This window comes from Oreochromis aureus, linkage group 5 (genome assembly GCF_013358895.1).
Source record: "Oreochromis aureus strain Israel breed Guangdong linkage group 5, ZZ_aureus, whole genome shotgun sequence".
Taxonomy (NCBI): Eukaryota; Metazoa; Chordata; class Actinopteri; order Cichliformes; family Cichlidae; genus Oreochromis; species Oreochromis aureus.
Genome location: NC_052946.1, coordinates 23122897 through 23144086, shown reverse-complemented (window position 1 = coordinate 23144086; position 21190 = coordinate 23122897). Strand labels below are relative to the sequence as shown.

Here is a 21190-nt window from a genome sequence, read left to right as displayed (position 1 = left end):
TTGTCCTATTTGACTGAACGGACATGTCTCATGAAACTCTTTGTGTGTGTGTGTGTGTCTGTGTGTAATTTCAGAATGGCTTCATCAAAACCCTATCATAATACCGGTGAGCCGTACAGGAGGCTGCCATCCCTAACTGTGAAAGTAATGTGTCTTAAAGAAACCTCAAAAGTAAGTGATTGGCATTTCTCTGATAGACATGCAAGGCCCAAAGCTGTCCATAATAATACACCCTCGCAGCAGTATGTGACAGGACCAATCTGTTTAGATTTGTCATATTTCAAAGCTTGGCCTCCCAAATTAAAGCGGGTAAAACGTACACAATTAGAAAATTCGGAATGAGCAAATTTGGAAGCACAAGATCATTGCTTTCCAGTAAGGACACAGCAATCTATGTCAGCGCGCCCATCCAGGTCAGTCAGCAGCTGGAGGATGAGGCAAGGGTACTTCTGGGACCACCCATCACCTTGATCTCACTGACCAACATCGACCAATCCCAGATGATTTACGTGACAGTGAAGGGATGGGTCACAGCTGTGAGTTTCCCCACATTTATTTACTACTAACACATTTAGATGTAGCTTAAGGTTTTAAATGTTTCATTTTTACTGTCCCAAGTTAAAGCCAATACACCTAGCAATAGGTTTTTTTTTCAGGCACTTGCAAAACAAAAATCAAATAACTGAAAATCAGAGAATGACAAAAGAAAGAGGATGGTTCATTTGGGATTTACAGCATGGAGAGCCAAATCTTAACCATGTACGAGTTAAAGTACGATACAGTTATCTATTTTTACAATAAATGTCCTTCTCTGTCACATTTAGATGGAACCCTTGAAAAAAATTGAAAAGGGACGGGGGCCAGCAGTCCCTTTGCAGATTATAAATCTCAAAGAGGTAAGGAATATATCTATAACTATATATATCTATATTTATCTAGCAACTCTTCCGTTTTTACTCAAAGGGGGCGGAGCTAAGTTCAAAGACATCAAGGACATCACAGACTTAAAAGGATTTAAGTTAAGACCGAGGTCTTATATACCCCTCTGTTACAATGGATTTTTGAAAGCCAGTTTTAACAAAGAGAGAACAAATTATCAGCAAACAAATACACTAATCTTTTTACAATGGGCAGTAAAACATCTAAGGATAATCCAGAAAATGTCAGGGGTGACGCTAGCTCCGAGAAAAAATGCCAAGACGCCCCTGGCACTAGCACGAAAACAGAGGCCCCAAAGAAAACAGTGCCAGCTCCTGAATGTGACGCTAGCTCCAGGAAAAAACGCCAGGACACTCCTGGCACTAGCACAAAATTAGACACCCCAGAGAAAATAGGCTTATGTCACATCGCAATACATAACGTGGGTAATTTAAGAATGTGTGTCACTAATGTTGATAAAAGTAATAGTAGGAAAACTGAAGTTAACATTCTGAACTCTCATTTGCTACCTAGTAGCAAATATCAATAGCCTTAAATCGTATGAAAAAGTTTGTAGAAAACAAATTGTAGACTTTAAATTGGCTAGTTTTAAAATTGTAATGGCTCTTTTTAATTGATGAAGTTACTTTTCAGAACCCATTCACCAGTTGCGGCAGATTGCTGTCCCATCACTGAGCCTGGTTCTGCTGGAAGTTTCTTCCTCTTAAAAGGGAGTTTTTCTTCCCCACTGTTGCCTAGTGCTTGCTCAGAGGGGTTTGTCTGTTTGGGTTTTCTTTTTAATAACTGAAAAAAAGTTAACATCAATTAAAGAGTTTAAATTTTACACTCTTCTTTCTGTTTGTTTTTTCATTGTCTGTAAGTTGAATAAATACACGTGTTATTTCTTATTTAATTCAAACTGTGGGTAGAAAATGCAGAGAGAATGCTGTGCTGTCATGTGACCACAACATAAAGATATACTGTACTGGCATTACAAAGGTTGGAACCTTTCAGAGCCTATCAGAGCACTGGGAACAGGAAATTGCTTACCACTGCAGGAAGTCACGCCTACTCACCTCACCAGGTAAAGATCTTGGGTGGTCTTTAACACCACATTTATGTATTGTTGTGATACAGTTAAAACAAGCAATTTAAGTTGTTTGAAGAAAGCATGGGTACATTAAGACAATAGTTATCACTCTTGCATAGTGTGTTTTGTGTAACACAGTGCATGATAACAGGTTTCTGTTTTTTCATAATAATTAGTTGTTTTATAGTAAAAAAAAAAAGAAAAAAAAAGAAGGACCTTTTGAGTTCCATCATCATTATGCAAATTCTCATGAATTGGTAGCTCAGTAGGTACAAGTTGGGGCACCAGACCTTGTTTAAATAACGTATACGCTAATTTTCAGCAAAGATAAAACAAGACAATAAAATATTTAAATGTTTAGATTATTTTGACTATCCGAATAACCACACAGTGTTGTATGTTGAACTTTAGTGAGAATGTTTTTTTTTAAGCATTTAAAATTTTTAAATGGCAGCACATAATCACACCTGTGGTCCTCAGGGTACAAAAATGTCCCCACTTCATTTGAGTGTTTTGTAAAGTATAAATTGTCAATCACATCAGTGTTACACTTTAGTTTTACTTAAGACCAACACATTACAACAAAATTTACCCTACATTTTACAATTTAGGGGCACCAGACCTTGTTTAAATAACGTATACGCTATTTTTCAGCTAAAATAAAACAAGACAATAAAATATTTAAATGTTTAGATTATTTTGACTATCCGAATAACCACAGAGTGTTGTATGTTGAACTTTAGTGAGAATGGTTTTTTTTTGAAGCATTTAAAATTTTTAAATGGCAGCACATAATCACACCTGTGGTCCTCAGGGTACAAAAATGTCCCCACTTCATTTGAGTGTTTTGTAAAGTATAAATTGTCAATCACATCAGTGTTACACTTTAGTTTTACTTAAGACCACCACATTACAACAAAATTTACCCTACATTTTACAATTTAGGGGCACCAGACCTTGTTTAAATAACATATACGCTAATTTTCAGCAAAAATAACACAAGACAATAAAATATTTAAATGTTTAGATTATTTTGACTATCCGAATAACCACAGAGTGTTGTATGTTGAACTTTAGTGAGAATGTTTTTTTTGAAGCATTTAAAATTTTTAAATGGCAGCACATAATCACACCTGTGGTCCTCAGGGTACAAAAATGTCCCCACTTCATTTGAGTGTTTTGTAAAGTATAAATTGTCAATCACATCAGTGTTACACTTTAGTTTTACTTAAGACAACCACATTACAGCAAAATGTACCCTACATTTTATAATTTAGGGGCACCAGACCTTGTTTAAATAACGTATACGCTAATTTTCAGCTAAAATAAAACAAGACAATAAAATATTTAAATGTTTAGATTATTTTGACTATCTGAATAACCACAGAGTGTTGTATGTTGGACTTTATTTAGAATGTTTTTTGAAGCATTTAAAATTTTTTAAATGGCAGCACATAATCACACCTGTGGTCCTCAGGGTACAAAAATGTCCCCACTTCATTCGAGTGTTTTTTAAAGTATAAAGTATAAATCGTCAATCAATTCAGTGTTAGACCTTAGTTTTACTTAAGACCAACATATTACCACAAATTATACCTTTCATTTTGCAATTTAGGGCCACCAGGCCTTGTTTAAATAAAGTATACTCTATTTTTGAGCTAAAATAAAACAAGACAATAAAATATTTAAATGTTTAGATTATTTTGACTATCTGAATAACCACAGAGTGTTGTACGTTGAACTTTAGTGAGAATATACGGTGGCCACTAGAGACGTACAAACTCCAAACCATGTAAAAACTCCGAAGCACGTACAAACTCCAAAACACGCACAAATTCCAAAACACGTACAAATTCCAAAGCATGTGAAAGCTCCAGAACATGTACAAACTCCAAAACACAACGGAAGTGCTCCAGGATCCTAGTGGCTACACAAGCTAGGAAGTACCAACGACTGGATTTGGTGTGTGGTAGTATGAGTATATGTTGTATATGTTTGTGCTTCGGAGTTTGTACGTGCTACGGAGTTTGTACTGCTTTGTCTCTAAGGGCCACCGTAAATATACTTTTATTTATTCACTCCACATAAAATGTAATAAATAAATTATAAAATACGAAAACCAACTATTTACATTTCAACTTTGAACTATTTAAATTTTCAGCTTTTTCCTTTTAAACAAATTTAAAGTGAAACAACACAAAACACTGCAAACAACAACACAATAAAATATAAATTAAAATATGCAAAACAAAAAGAAGATGCACATTCTCTGTTATATAGGCCTGGGATGATTTTTTGGGAGAGTGTTTTCCTGCTTGGAATTGCATACATTGGATTAACTGCATGAATAAACTTTCTGAATCCTTTATCATCCCCACCTGAAAATAGTTGTGGATGATTACTGTACCTTTCTAATGTGACGATGTTGTCTCTTGCTGTTGTCCTTGGCTCTCTTTCTCTCTCTACTTTATCTCTAGGGGCCACTGTATATATTTATATATAAACATATATAAATAAAACCACGTTAATTTTTTACATTAGTTATTCCTTTTGTGCATAATTTTATATTGTTGTTCATAATAAATTTATTAAAGCAACAAAACAACCTGAAGAGCCAGTTGGGAGTCGAAAGAGCCAGCTCTTTTTAGTGAGGCAAGTCGAAAGAGCCGGTTCACTAAAAAGATCCGGAATTCCCATCCCTAATCCCAAGCTCTCCCTCCTATCACACCCAAACCTTGCGGGCTGCGTGTCAGGAGACTGTAAGGTAATTGACCGGGATGGCCCGATCACATTGACGGTCGTCTGACTCCTTCTTGACCCGCGGGTGTGCGGACAACAAGGCCGTTTTCCGTAATCTCATGGTAATTTTCTTTGTTGTAAAAGTAGCTCTAAAAAATGAAGAAAATCTCTTTCCCTCACTTAACCTCAGTCTAAGAGGGGGCTGCACAAAACCAAAATACCTCATTAGGGGTGAAATTGTTTTAATAAAATTATTTGCGACGCTAAATAGGACCGAATTCTGAATATGTGCGCGGTGCTTTTTTTTACTCAGGGTTATATTATTTTACACGTACAAGGAGTTGAGTCGGTGGCGTGTGTTTAAGATAATCTTAAAGGTTCAAATCTCGTGCGATGACAAAGTTCATTTTATTGTGTCTGTAACAAGGTTATTATAAGAAAGTAAAATAAATTTAAATCCACTATTGTAAAAAAGAAAGAAATAGCCCTTAGTCTTTACCCCAAAAAATGGTTACATTTGTTGGTGAAAATGGTTATCAAGATCTCTACTCACCATCTTTGTCATAATATAGATACTAATAATAGAGACTGAAACATTTAAACTCTGTACTAAACAGAATTCAAACTATGAGTTCAACTCTCGTCTGTACAAAAACAGGTGGGTGAAAACTAACTGCTGCGATCATGCTGTCTCTCTCTATACAGCCGAATGCGCTCTGATCTTCCCTGACTCATCAGCGTTATCTGCTGTGTTACCCCTGAACTTTCCTCAACCATGTGCCCCAGGTACGAGCCCCTCCCTCTCTGGACAAACATACATTTTTTTTTCCCCACTGGATGCATCTAGATCAAATTCGTCATGCTTCTCACTTCCGGCGCACTCCCGGACGCAATTCATCATGCATTTGAATTTGATTAGTCACACACCTGGGGGGTGTCATAATTCATGAGCTGTGTCCCAAAACATCAGCTGCATCCTTCGGAGGACCCGGCCTTCGCGGTCTATGTGGGCCGGGTCCTTCGAAGACCGAGAAGGCCGGAAGTGCGAGGCTGTGAAATGGGACGGTCTAGCCTTCAGATCTGCGTCACCGCTGTCTCGGTGGAGTTTAATAAACTCGGCCGTCTGCTTCTTGCTATCTAAAATATAACAGGACACTGGCGTAAATTCTCGACCGTCTCACACTTCTGTTTAATCAGTTTTCTGTTTGACGTTTATTCAGCTGTGTGAAAATCCTGGAAGAACCCACCTGATGGATTAATAAAGTTTTATTTAATCTAATAATCTAATAACTTTGATCTCAGCCAACCCGATTTACTCCGGAACAAATAAAACACCGAAAAAAGGCAAACAATTACATTTTTAAGTTATCCGAGTGACTTATATATCATGTTTAACCTGAGTAGCGAAAGAGCGGGGGTCTGAAAACGATGAAGCCGGAAGTCCGCTGCTCTCGCCAGCTCGAGTGACCATTGAACGGCTTGCTATTGAGCGGGTGGGTAACAGACGTCTCCGAAAACGTCGGCGCACTTTTGCAAATATGCGATGTCTTGATAAACCAAGCAGATATTTGAAATTTACACAGCTACTTTCTCGCCTGAAAATATGTTAAAAGTTTATTTTGTGACCCAGAAAGATTAATAAGACTAATTTTAAAACTTAGTAGCGGCTGCCATTGTTGGCAGCTGAAATTTGGCTGGGCTGCGCTATGGTCGTGTCCAAATTCATGGGCTGCATCCTCCTGAGGACCCGGCCTTCGCGGTCTACGTGGGCCGGGTCCTCAGGAGGTCGGGTAGGCCGGAAGTAAACAGCTGTGAAATTGGACGGTCTAGCCTTCTCGATCTACTCCCGCCCTTAATTCAGAGTATTTCCAGTCGTCAGTGCCACAGCGCGAAAAGCGAAAATGGACCCCGAAATATTGCTCCGTTTCTTATGTACATTTTTAATTATCGACGAGCTAAAAAAAACTGTGTCGCCATCGTCATCGCCGGCATGTTTTGTACTCCAGGCTCATCAGAGAAAATCATATCCAGGTAAAACTATTAATCTAGACGCATTTACTTAGCTAGTTTTATGGATAATTTCAGTGACTGAATGACGGCAGTCATTCAAAATATATGAACAAAATCTCTTAGAAAATGTTCTTCTCTAAGTTTAAATTTATTTTCAATTATTCATATGATCCTGTTACTTATTTGTGTACATAAAATTGCAGTAAAATTTTCAGAAAGCTGAAAACAGGGTTATTTATGAGTTCACAAAAAAGCTTAGCTACACAGATGAAATGTATAAAATGTTATTTCTCAGTGTTAGTCTATTTTACTCAAGCTTAGCAATCAGAATAATGCTTTGATGTCATAAAATAAATGAAGTCATACCTTTCTATTAAAACTGTTTATGCTGTTCTCCACCTTTTCCTTAACCAGACAAGGCCATTGTACTGCAGGATTAACCAAAGTGTACCAGTCCTGGACCGTTTTTTTAGCCAGGAGGATCCAAGCCCTGATTTTCGGCTAAGCAGGGAGTCTCTGGCAGTGTTGCTAAATCTCCTGAACCAGGATCGGCGGCATGGATGGGGTGCCACAATTGAGATCCTGGTGTTTCTTTTCTGGTTGGCAAGTGGAGCATCCTACAGGGTGGTCTCAAGAGTGTTTGGGATGCCTCGTTCTACTGTCCACTACATCGTCCACCGAGTCACAAAAGAGGTGTTGGCCATTCGCTACCAGGTCATCCACCTCCCAACAACCCCAGAGGACCTAGAAGTAGTGTCCCGTGGGTTTGCAGGGCTGGCACGCCACAGAGCCTTTATGAAAGCGGTGGGTGCAATCGACGGCTGCCACATACGCATCAAGTGTCCAAGTGGCCCTGATGGTCAGTGCTATAGGAACAGAAAACTGTTTCCATCCATCATCTTGCAGGCTGTTTGTGACCATCGGGGCCACTTCATCGACACATACGTGGGCTGGCCTGGGTCGGTGCATGATTCCAGGGTGCTCCGCCACAGCCCACTGTACAGTCAGTCAGTCTACCCTCCTCCAGGGCATTTCATCCTCGCAGATGGAGGGTGCCCATGCCTCCAGCGTCCACTCCCCCTCATCACACCCTACAAGAGGCCAGTCCAAGGTGTGGGAGCCCAATGTTTCAACAGCCATCATTCCAGGGCACGCTCCATAATAGAGCGTGCTTTTGGGATGATGAAGAACAGGTTCAGGGCCATCTTCCTGCAAGCGCTGGAGGTGCACCACACCTTTGTACCTCATGTAAGTGACCACCCAATTTCAAATTAATTGTATATAATTGTGTGTGTGTGTGTGTGTGTGTGTATATATATATATATATATATATATATATATATATATGTATGTGTGTGTGTGTGTGTGTGTATATATATGTGAAAGAATAATGTGTGTATGTATATCACTACAAGTAATAACAGCATGTGCCGTCCTCCACAACATTTGCCTCAGTGCTGGCGACATTGTGGCTCCTGAGGATGAACCTGAGGGAGATGGAGCAGAGGATGATGAGGGGGAGGCTGGATTGGAGGCAGTCAGTGGTGCTCTGTGGCGGGACCAGCTGTCTGCCGAGGTGTCTGCCCTGGAGGAGGTACCACCAGACCATGACTACTGTTAACAGGCAAGTAAACATTTATCTAAGCATCTTTTTTAATACCACTTTTTCAAACTGTTGTCTGCTACAGAGTCACGAGTATTATACTAGTAGTGAATCCACTTTCTCTGGTTTGCATATTTCTGAAAAACCTCTTAGTGGTGTGGCAGCCGTCGATTGAGTCAGCCCTGCAAACCCGTGGATGGACAATGCAGTGGACAAGGGGAGGAAGCATCCTAAAACTCTCTTTGCAGACCACCCTGTGCGATTCTCCACTTTCCGACCAGAAAAGACAAACCACGGGTCACAGTCGCAGCACCCCATCCATGTCTGATCTACCTTCGGCAAATCCAGCAACACTGCCAGAGATTTTCTGTGTGTGTGATCTTTCAAAGTATATTAAAAAAAACGGTCCAGGAACAGGTCACTTTGGTTAATCCTGTGTGAAAAATTTTAAATATTTGTATATATTTTTTCCTTCTCTGACTAAAATTCATGTTTTAGAAATATTCTTGTTTTATTGTTATTTACCTTTAAATATCAATTTAAAACTCTTCAAAGTTTGATTATGTTCATACATGTTAAAAACATCTGTAAATAAAATGAGTTCAGTGAAATTTGTTTTCATCAATTTATTCATAATGAAAAACTTTTAAAATAACACAGAAAAAAGTAAGAAATGTATTCAAAAAAAGAATATCTGAAGGCACAACCAATTTGGGAACTAATTTTCATTAATCAAAAACTTTTAGAATGACATAACAAATAGAACAAAGTAAGAACATTATTTGAATATATTTTTAACTTATTTAGGAACTAATCTTTCCAATATAGAAAAAAGTCTGTCCATCCTGTCCCTGCTCTCCTGTTCTCTCCTCTCCTCAGCCTCCCTTTGGTACTGCATGTCCTCTTTGATGAGCTCAAGGAGCTCATCCCCCCATCCCTTCTCCTCTTCCTTCCCGTTGTTGCTGGCTGACCTCCTTCCTCATCTGTCTCCTCTTCCCTCTCGCTTTGGTCACCCACTGCTGTACTTGGCCCTGGAGTGTCCTCAGGGAGAGAGGAAATAAGGACAGGGGGCCTAATGGAAGGCCTCTGTCCCATCACCTCATCCATGAGGCCAAACCAGGGCCAAGTAGCAGCAGTGGGCTTCCCACTGACTCCCTCTCCTGACCCTGGACACTTGCAATCCTAAAGGCAGAGGAAATCAGAAATGACAGACAAATATAAACAATACAACGTTTAGTAAATGTACATTTATTAAATTTCATTCTTAAAAAATATCTTCTTGACAACACACATACTTTGTATCTTTTCTTTAAGTTGTCCCACTTCTTTTTGGCCTGCAAGGGGGTGACTTTCCCTTGCAGGCCCATCTTCTCGAGAATAGTCCTGATTGCACACAAAAAAATAAGAGAGAAAACCATAACAACTATGATAATCCCTAAATCCAAAAGTTTTCACAGCAGAACACGAGCAATATCGTCTGGACATCACAGGTTCTGTACAGAATGAGGGTTATTGAAACCGTACTCAGATTAATATGATGTGTAAATTGATTTATTCGTGTACCTCCATCCCACAGTCGCTGAATTTTTTACCCCGGTGAAGAGGTGATCGTTTTCTCCTCTAGTTTTAATGAAGTCTGCCGTTTGCTCTTTGGTCCCTATAAACATATCACAAAGAAGTTGATTGGGAAAAATGTAAGCGGCAATGAAAAACCGCGGGACCCACCATACAAGCTAGTTTACGGACACTTTTTATAAAGATCGTTTAAATAAATATTACAAGTCTATGCAAATTCACAACCCTAACAACATAACCGCTATAAAAATTTAACTTTTGTACCACCAGATTTTCATATACTTACATTTAAAAGTGTATTCATCTCCCGGTTGATCTTTTTGTGCCGCCGTCGTTACGTGAATGAAGTTCTGTGCAATGAATTCTGGGCCGGCTAGCTATTGAGTTGGTGGGGTAACAGACGTCTCCGAAAACGTCGAAGCACTTTTGCAAATATGCGATATCTTGATAAACCGAGCAGATATTTGAAGTTTACACACCCACATTCTCGCCTGAAAATATGTTAAAAGTTTATTTTGTGACCCAGAAAAATTAATAAGAGTAATTTTAAAACTTAGTAGCGGCTGCCATTGCCGGAAACTAGAGTTTGGCTGGGCCGCGCTATGAATTCTGGGATATGGTGGGCCACGAAGGACACACCCGACCCATCCTTCAAATTCGGGGAAAAGGAGGACGCATTTGTTGGCTGCATTCGGAGGAGTTTACGAATTTGGACAGCCTTTGGCGCGTCGCTGTGACGTAATCGGTCTACAAATGCGGCCTCCGGAGGATGCAGCCAAGGTTTTGGGACACAGCTATGGGCTGGATCCTCCGAATGCAGCCGACAAATGCGTCCTCCTTTTCCCCGAATTCGAAGGATGGGTCAGGTGTATGCTTCATCGCCCACCATATCCCAGAATTCATAGCGCGGCCCAGCCAATTCCAGTTTCCAACAATGGCGGCCGCTACTCAGTTTTAATATTATTGTTTTTACTCTTTCTGGGTCACAAAATAAACTTTTAACATATTTTCAGGCAAGAATGTAGCTGTGTAAACTTCAAATATCTGCTCAGTTTATCAAGACATCAGATATTTGCAAAAGCGCTCCAACGTTTTCAGAGACGTCTGTTACCCACCAGCTCGGTAGCTAGCCGGGAGCCCGAGGTTCACTAGAGCCGCCGAGAACGGCAAACTCCCGGCACATCATTTTCAGATCACCGCGGTCTTTTGCTACTCAGGTTAAACGTGATTTAAAAGTCACTTGGATAACTTAAAAATTTTATTGTTTGGCTTTTTTCAGTGTTTTATTTGTTTGTGAGTAAGTCGGTTTGGCTGAGATTAAAGTTGTTAGATTAGATTAGATAAAATAACTTTATTAATCCCTCGGGTGGGTTCCCCCGGGGTTTTCACACAGCTGAATAAACGTCAAACAGAAAACTGATTAAAGAGAAGCGTGAGATGGTCGAGAATTTACACCAGTGTCCTGTTATATTTTAGATAGCAAGGAGAAGACGGCTGAGTTTATTAAACTCCACCAAGACAGCGGTGACGCAAATCTGAAGGCTAGACCGTCCAATTTCACAGCCGTTTACTTCCAGCCTACCCGACCTTCTGGGGACCTGGCCCACGTAGACCGCGAAGGACAGGTCCTCAGGAGGATGCAGCCTATGAATTTGGACACCCCTCTGGATTTGATTAGTCACGCTTCTCACTTCCGGAGTACTTCCGGAAAGGTCAAAAGGTCAAGTCAAAGGTCATCAATCAAACTCGGGCCCTTTCTCAATTCTTGAAGTTAAATTAAGAGGGACGGCTGTAAAAACTAAGGACCTTTGACATCATGACGTACGCTGGTGTTCCAATTGTACAAATTGCGAGTCCGTACTTGCCGAGAACGCACGGCAGTATGGACTTGCCGAGAACGCAAGCTACATTCTTAGCTACATGTTAGCTAACAACCCGAACTAGCAGATTCAACTTGTAATTGGCTAAAAATAACTTAGCCTACCGGTGAGAGGGACGTTGCTAGCTGGCAGTTTTTTCAAACGATGTTGAAATTTCGACATTCCAACACTTCAAATGCTTCAGGAGCTGTCCGCTCAGCGCAGCATCAGCACCACGTAAATACATGGATACATCCGTAGACTCGAGACAGAATTCACAATGTGTTTTCAGGACTTTCAGGTGTATGGACCAATGTTTTCTTTTCTGATCAAGCCAGAAAGCTTTAATGAGCAGCTGGATTTGTCTCGCATTAACTGGCTGAGTTAATGCCAGTTAATGTGACATCGAAATGCAGCCGATTGAACTGAAAAGCTCGACTCCGTGGGGGTCAAAGTTTGCAGAACTACGAACGCAGCTGGAATCCATAGCTGTGCGTGTTCATGGAGCTTGCATTTTCACCTGCTGGACATCACTACCTGACAAGTTTAACTGTCTTCAGAACATTGCAGAGGCATTATTGACAGTATTTGGCTCTACATATCTGTGTGAGCAGATTTTCTCTCACATGAAGAGTGTCCTCAGGTAGCCGTCTGAATGCTGGACACTCTGACACCTGTGTCTCTGAGTGGGAGACCAGAGATCACATTAACATGTGTATCACTGTATCAACAAACATGCCATATTGGACCAGTTTATTTTTCTTATCATTGTTGTGAGGAGACCATAAATAACATTTGCATTTTATGTTGTACAGTTCATTTGGTGTTATGGATAAAAAGTGGGGGGGGGGTTTTTGTTTAAAAATAGCTGATAACTATTCGCTGATAGCTGCCAACATCTGCAAACAAATATAATTCTATAAAGTTGTTATATATAGTGTGTAACTGTTCATATAGAGCGTTATTAAATTTATTGCTAATGCAATCATATGGCACATTGACTTCTGAGGAAATTTTAGATGGCACTCATCATCAGAAAGGTTGCCAACCCCTGCTTTAGTTAGTATTTTTTGCCTTGTTAACATTACCTGTGAGCTAAAATGTGTCCTGGGTGAGTTACAGCATTAAGTACATACTGTACTGAGTTCTGACATTAGTCCTCCTCTGCCAGGTGGCCTTCTGACAGGGAAGTATCACTATGAAGATAAAGATGGCTCCCAGCCTGCAGGACGATTCTTTGGCAACAGCTGGGCTGGAGCATACAGAGACAGGTGAAGATCAGCTGACTGCTATTGAAATATTTACCAACAAATTGTTTTATGTTGTTGAATGAGATTTTTGTTAACCATAACCTTGATTGTGCTCCTGTTCTGTGGAAGATACTGGAAGAAAAGTCATTTCCAGGCCACAGAGGTGGTTCTGCAGGCTTTGGAAACAGCGTACGGATCAGAGAAACCCTCGCTGACTTCTGCTGCTATGCGCTGGATGTATCATCACTCTCAGCTTAAGATACCCACATGGACAGGTGCAGTGACAAAAAATGTTATGCTCATGGTAATCTATGTATTTACCAGGTAAAGATTAGCCCTATGGTTAAAGTAAAAAACGGAACATTTGAAATTGCTAGTATTGGAAACCTGAAAATTAAGAACTTTGAGTTACCACTGAAACACTGCTTTGTGGTGTACCAGTAAGCCTGAAATGAAGTCTCTTATTTTCTGAAAACTATCCCAAGAGTCAGTAGTTACACAGCCTTTGAGGTTTTTCACTGAAAGATTTTAACTAGTTTTTAAATTACTGTAATTATGTTTTAGTGCAGTGGAAATGCCCCTACTGGAGGTAGAACAAAACACGAGTGTTTTTCATATTGTCTGCAGGTTTGTAATATTTGAAATGGATTCTTTTAGAAAGAAAATACCACAAAATACCAAGTTAATATGAGATGCTGCATGTAAACTACATATTCTCTACTGACCAAGATTTTGTTCCTATTTTTATTTTTAAATTGTAACAAATCCTCCACATATAAAAATCTTAATTAACAGACTCCAGCTGTGCAATTCCTGTTTTGCGTGTTTATATTAAATTGTCAGCTACAGCTGCTCATAACCTTACTACGAGCTATAATCTCAAACCCCTTGCCATAGCAGTGTCGTTTTCTCCAACTCGTGGGTCCAGGGTGATCTTGGAGATGGAGTCATTATTGGCATGTTGAGCATGGAGCAGCTTCAGCAAAATATGGCTGCTGCGGAAGAGGGTCCTCTGGATCAGAGAGTGGTCGATGCCTTCAAAGAAGTCTGGAATCTCGTAGCCCACGAGTGTCCAAACTACTTCAGATTAGGACCTTCTTGATTTAATTTTACAGAAAAATGTTTTTCAAAATTACACTTAATTAGGCTTTTTGAATTCTCCCCTGAAATGTACATTTTCTATCCTTTGAATAGATCAGTACACTTTTTGCATTTTTAATCAAAGAGCACTTCATTGTCATGTCTATATTAAAAAAAAAAACATTAACACGCTTTCATGGAAAAATAACTTTCTGAAGACTCTGGATTAAATTTGTCACATCAACAAAATGTGTATATTATTCATGAGTGTTGGTTTAACATGAACAGTGAAAGGAAAGGGAATTCTACACAATATCAGTCCCTTATTGTGCTGAGGGAACTTGGCAGAACAATGACATCCCAAACGATTTAATCCTTTGAATACAGTCCACATTGTCCAAAACTAAAATTCAAGATGAAGGACAGAAGTTCATGTTTTGTAGGTATAAAAAGACCAGAAAGACTACAGAGTGCAACACTGGCTGTCAGGATGAAAGCTAAATTAAATGTCCGCCTGCTTTTGAAAGCAGGATTTTTTTTTTTAAATTCTCCTGCCTTGCAGAAGTTTCATTCTGCATCATCTTCATCATCATTATCATCTTCCTCATCTTGCATAGACTCTTCCTCGCCAGCGAAGTTCTCAAACTCGCCTGTTTCTGAGTTCCACATACATTTGATCTGCACCTTGAATTCTGCCATCTCAATACCAAAGAGTTTCTGTGGACAAAAAACAACCCTCAGTCAACTGAAATACATTTAGTGTGTGACAGTCAACATCAAGTAAAATGAAGAACTCACCAGAATACGAGCCTGCTCTGGAGTGAGCGTGTCCCCCTCTTTACAAACTTCATAGTCCTTCAGCAGTGTTACCACTCCTGTAGCACAAGATAAAAGAAGTTGGTTTTATATTTAAAGCAGTGAATTCACACATTTCATGAACACACTAATACCGACTCGGACCTGATTTGAAGCAGCTTACATGCTTACATAGACTGTATATACTGTCTAGACTGTAGCTATAATACATCTCCCAGTTATAGTGAAGCCTCAACCTGCTGTTGTCATCTTTCAGCATTGAAATAAGATGTGAGGGGTGGAACTAACAAACAAATGACTGACACAGCACGCTCACGCAATGGCCACTTGTCAGTCACAGGTTTGGTCTGCCCTATTCTGTTTCATTGTCCTTTTTCACCATACATGCATCTTATTTACAAGCTGAACATCATTTGACAGAGGCTATAAACTCACCTATACTACGGAAAAACGACTTGGGGCTTATTAAGCCAACTTTCAGTTTTTACATTACAAAGGTTGTTCATGTCTTACTACGGTAGATCGCCATGGTAACATCAGCCCTAACCTGCTTTGTAGCAGATCATGTTTAAGATAAGAGATCAACACACAAAACCAGTGACCAATCAGTACTCTAGAATATAGCACAGATGCAAATATCAAGTCTGTCCTTCCATGAAGGTCCAAAAAAATTCCTAGGAGCAACTTTATTCATCCATTTTTTCTCTCCTGCTTTCTACTAACAGTTTTATACAGGCAAGTAATTTGACATTTTCTACAATTATTAATACAGCAATATCCTAAACCTTGAACTTGTTGACTTCAGAAAAATGAGTCCACTTACTAGTTTGAAGTACGATTTTATTTGTTTTATGCATGCATACAGCCTGTTTCAAACCACTGGGGTTGCAGCTAAACCACTGGGGAAAACTACTTCCACTTAGGCAACACTTTAATTTAACTGTAATTACAGTCAGAGCTTGCCATGTTTAATGACAGGGCAGTTGTACTGATAGGTCTTTGCCACTTTTCCCCTCCTGGGAAAATAAATAGACCCTATTTAGCACTTTTACAATCTTGCTAACCACACCACCTAACGCACAGATATATTCCTACAGTGCTTTTGAACCTTTTTTGATCTAACATATTTTATTTTTCATTTGTAAAGTATGCCAGTCTGCTGTCACAATACCCGTCCATGTTTGTAAGTGATCATATGCTGCAAACATTGCCTTTTTTGGGGACTGATTGGGGAAACTCTGGGCTAACTTTACTGAGCTGATAATCACCTTTGTGTGACTTCCCATCAGTAAAAGCTCTGTAGTACAGGGAAGGATTTACTTGGACTTCTGTACAGTCTTTTTTTTAAACCAGATGCCACATGCTGATCATTATAAAGAATGTCAGTTTAAGCCACTTCCACATTGGTTACACTTTTCAGTCCTGGAAGCTACAACGATTTTTTATATACAGATTGTGATTTGTCAAGTCACAGACCTCCATTGCTTCAATACCAATTTTAAAAAGTTAAAATCCATTGAGTCACGGTGTTGTAGTGGGTGACAAGAACAGTCCTTTAATCTCACCTTTCTTTAGAGCAGTGGGAAGCCCTAATTGCCTCAGTTGGGGTTCCATTGAGTGAGTAAACTGTTCAAGGGGTCCTTCATCCAGAGTCACATCCATCTGAGCCTGGTTTCCTGCGCGAGCATAATCCACCTCTTTGAAATGACTGAAATATCTGTGGGTAAAGAACATCGCTTAGTGATTCAATGAAGACATTGGAGGATCACTGCAACAAAGATGAATTTAGCATAGCCTTACTCTTGTACTTCCTCCTTTGTTTTATTTGTGAATAGTACACCCACTTCTCCACGCAGATGCTTGCCGACCTGAACATTATCAAAATGAATAAACATATTCAGTGACGGCAGTAAACCACAGCAGTAACTTTTCAAGTTTGTCTGAGATCTTGCTTACCTTGTGCAAATTATCTTTGTATTCATCTGTATCTCTTTTCCCCAAAGCAACAATCATGACTTTATTTTTGCCGAAGAAGAATCTGTGGAACAGAGATGAGATCATTTACACTGTTGAATAAATATAGGCTCTTTCCAAATACGTGTTTAACATTCTTACGAACTTTGGTGGTTCACATCAACATGCTGCAAGATAGAATTCAAGTGTATCCCATATAAATACAAACATGAATCATAATGATGCTGACTTCTTAAAAATGATTGATATTTAAGCTGATTACTGACCAATAACAATCAATAGACAAGATGTTTAACTATGAGATAATATGGTTACTTTTCTTCTAGAAAAAAATCCACACCTATTGTACCCATTCAGTAATATTCCTTATCCTATAGTCAACGTAGAGCTGGGCGATATAAGATTTTTTCATATCACGATATGTTTTTTTCATTTCAGGCGATAACGATATATATCACGATATAAGCCAAATAACTACATTTATAAGATTTAAATGTGCCGTTGCTCACAAGTAAAATGTGAAATAATTAGCAGCTTGTTTTAATTTAAATATTTATTTCCCATAATAAGTTCAACAGGGCAGATGTACTTAAGGAACATGAGACTTCAGTTTCAGATAAATAAAGGCAAATATTGCAAACTACAAAAACTGCAGCCGCTAAAGCGTTTAAGTTTCAAAATAAAACAAACAAAACAGACTACTAAATTGTCAATTCCACTTAGAAACAAAATTTTAATTCTAAAAATAAATCTTAGGTCGTTTTACAGAAGAACAGACAAAATTGACTAACTTTTGTCAATATCAAATAAACAGAACTAAAAGGAAATTCTCAATCTCTCCTTGTTGTATAGCTTAGCTTTTCAAACAGTTTTAACAGTTACTTTAGTCTGACAAAAGCCGAATGACGAATTAGCGCTTTCAGTCAGAGATTGAGCATGCACCGCTTTATTGTCTTTCCAGACTTGCTTTCGGCACAATTTACAGTGCGCGCTACTCTGTTTTTTGTCAGACTTGAAATAGCCGAAATATCTTCACACTACGGAACTTCTATGGCCCTTCCGTTCGACAATCTCTCCGGCATTGGAACCATCATCGTTTTTTTCTTCGGTAACCTTCGGTCACGCTCTCGGTTGATTTTTCTCTAGTCGGCACACTCACTTCCTTCATTACCTGGGCAGCCCGGCTAGCTGCTTCCCAAACAAATACACATGTGCGCCTTGACACTTGTGCTGCACATAACAAGTCATGTGACGTGACGCTGTGGCTGTGATTGGTTCGGCTCTGCGCTACTTAATTTGGATTGGCTGTTCTTTTTTTTCTTTTTTTTTTTTTAAGAGGACAAGAGAGATGAGGCCTAACGCAATAGTTTAATTTTTCTATCGAGAAAAAGTTATTTCGCAATACATATCGTTATATCGCCCAGCTCTAAGTCAACGTGTATATTAATTGTACTATTTTACCAAAAACTTTAATTTCCATACTTAAAAAGGAGTTATAAGCAAGAAACCATCCAAAATAGTATCTTTTCTACACACAAAAGACCAACATATAGAAAATTTCTAAACTCTGTTTCATGCCTTTAATTCAATTTCTCCTCCTCTTCTCTTTATGTAATTTTACCTCCACTTGACTGTAACTGCAGACGTGCATCCTACTTACTGGCTCTGTTAAAATAATCAAGCCAACTAACAGGCAACTTAAGATGAGGGAAAAAAATGTAGTTAGAGACTGTAACTGATGCCTCATACTATACCACAGTGGAAAACCGACACCTAAAGAAGAACACATGCAATCTGGAGGAAATTAACCTACATAATCTGAATTTTTTAGCGCTTCTATGAACTTGCCATATACCTGCTCGCACTACTGCACTCAAATAAAATGAAGACAGGGGAAAACATAAAGCGAAATTTTACAAATTTCATGGTAAATGGACTCCTTTTTGAGCATTCAAAGTGCTTTATACAACACATATCATTCAAATAAACGTTCATACATGCACTGTTTTCTATCTCTAAGTGTTTTCTATCTAATGTTCACACATTGTTTGTCATATTTTTCATGCCAAATGCTTTCAGTTGCTCATCGGTCTACATATTAGACAGTCTACTTCAGCGCCCAGACTCTTCTACTTAGAAGTCATGCTGTTGTAATAGATGCATTAGCATTTTCTTGCTGAAACATGGATGGATGGGATTATATCTTTCTCTAAAACCTGTATATACCTTTTAGTACTTTCCAAATGTGTAGACACTGATCCAGGTTTTTACCCAAGTTCTGATAACAAGTTCTTTAGTCTGGAATATGTTGCTGTTATCAAATGCAAAATAAGCTAGATTTTTACCTTTTTTCAGTTCAAAAATTTGATACGTTTTCTAAGTTCTATTGTGGATATGGGTTTAGGTGATTTACAGATGTCTTCTATATTTTACACAGCATCCCAACATTTTACGAATTGGTGTTGTCCATGTAATTATTTCTTTCTCGAAGGGCTCCAACAAGACTAGAGGTGGCAATGTCACCGAGAGAACCAAGTGCAACCCAATTCTTAATACGCACTCACACGTACCTTAGTGCAGTACTAGGACTGAGCCTTGAAATCAGAACCCTAAGATGTCATTACCTGCTGTGTTTCCACGCTGTCCGGATGTCTTTCAGCTTGTTATTCCTCATATTAGCCACCGAGAATATGAACAGGTTTCTGTAGGTGTCCACACATTCCCGCAACTAAAGAAAAAAAGATTAGGTTTAGGTACTTCAGGTGTTTTGGAACAGACCTAGCCTAGCTGAACTTAACATGTCAACGTTACAAAGATGGTGACTGCAGCACTGAAAACACTCACCTCCTGAATTAACTTCTGTTTTGACTCCAGCCCCTTCTTGGCTGTTTTCGTTAAAGAAACTGAAGGGAAAAAATGCGAAAACTCACGATGAACAAATGTCAGCCTGCAGTTTGCGTATACACGTGTATGTATCAATGAGCAGCCAGGAGTACAACCATGCTGAGGCAGTTAAGCTAACGCTAGCTTTAGTTAGCCTCTCTTTTGGTAGCTTTCACTAGTCAAAAAGAAGTTTTACAAATACAAGATCACTTAAAACACTTCACCGACGCCCATATGCTTTTACACTTGAAAAAAATGTACTATACTTTACTCACTCTTCTTATCCCTCTTTGATTTCGGCATGATTCCTCCTCACGATGCCACAGCAGCAGACGCACACGTGAAGTAGAAGGACCCCAAGTGTTTCTGTTTGGGATGGCTGACTATGTACTGCCTGACATAAAAACAAAAAAGCGTTATATATGTATTAATAACTACGGTGGCCCCTAGAGACAAAGCACGTACAAACTCCAAAGCACATGCAAACTCCAAAACACTTGCAAACTCCAAAACACTTGCAAAATCCAAAACACTTGCAAAATCCAAAACACTTGCAAACTCCAAAACACTTGCAAACTCCAAAACACTTGCAAAATCCAAAACACTTGCAAACTCCAAAACACTTGCAAACTCCAAAACACTTGCAAAATCCAAAACACTTGCAAACTCCAAAACACTTGCAAAATCCAAAACACTTGCAAACTCCAAAACACTTGCAAACTCCAAAACACTTGCAAAATCCAAAACACATGCAAACTCCAAATCACAACGGAAGTGCTCCAGGACGCTAGGGGCAGTGTTGAGCTCAATTTGCAAAATAAACGGCAAGTTTGTCTGTATGGGACGGTCTAGTCTCCGTCGCGCTTCCCAGGTTGCCTAGCAACCATGATACTAACCGCTGGAAACGTGTCATACAACTTTGTTTGACAGAAATGAAGGAGAACATATTTTGTTCATTTGTTTGTTTGTTTCTACAAGAGCTTTGTGTGATTTGATAAGTATCTGAGGCTGAGACCACAGGACTGTAAAACATGATTTTTGGGCTTCATTTCTGTAATGAACAGTCATTTAAGATTAGTTAGTAAATAACAATTAGCTAATGTTGTTCATGAGACTAAAGTAATATCACTTTGGTAATGTAAATATAATATGGCCAATATTATAGTTATTATATTAATCATTATTAGCTATTACAGCAGTGAACATGAACTCTGTGTCAAATACTGAGCCTCAGTACAGATTCAAGTTGCAGTTATCTATATGTCTTATCACCTTAAATCTTCACTCAAAGAGAAGTATCTTTGACAGTGCATATATAGGTGTATCATATATAAGAGACAAATGTTGTTCCTTCAGTATGTTGGCATTGCTAAATTTGGCTCATTGCTTACAT

The 21190-nt window shown here is 39.1% G+C and overlaps 2 protein-coding genes across 2 annotated transcripts; one reads left to right on the top strand and one right to left on the bottom strand.

Annotated features, from left to right (window-relative positions):
• Window positions 1-306: 306 nt before the first annotated feature.
• Window positions 307-14664, top strand: LOC116313678. Its single transcript, XM_039612858.1, has 7 exons — window positions 307-536; window positions 825-896; window positions 1918-2002; window positions 5453-5533; window positions 12966-13065; window positions 13174-13303; window positions 13973-14664. The coding sequence occupies exons 1-7, from the start codon at window positions 339-341 to the stop codon at window positions 14144-14146; spliced, it is 840 nt and encodes a 279-aa protein (XP_039468792.1). The 5' UTR covers window positions 307-338; the 3' UTR covers window positions 14147-14664.
• Window positions 14351-20228, bottom strand: mrto4 (MRT4 homolog, ribosome maturation factor). The gene is made up of 8 exons (XM_031731384.2): window positions 20073-20228; window positions 19759-19817; window positions 19539-19642; window positions 16897-16978; window positions 16741-16808; window positions 16506-16657; window positions 14923-14999; window positions 14351-14841 (listed from the first exon to the last, which is right to left on the bottom strand). Exons 1-8 carry the CDS (start codon window positions 20098-20100, stop codon window positions 14692-14694), a joined length of 720 nt encoding a protein of 239 aa, XP_031587244.1. The 5' UTR covers window positions 20101-20228; the 3' UTR covers window positions 14351-14691.
• Window positions 20229-21190: the final 962 nt, after the last annotated feature.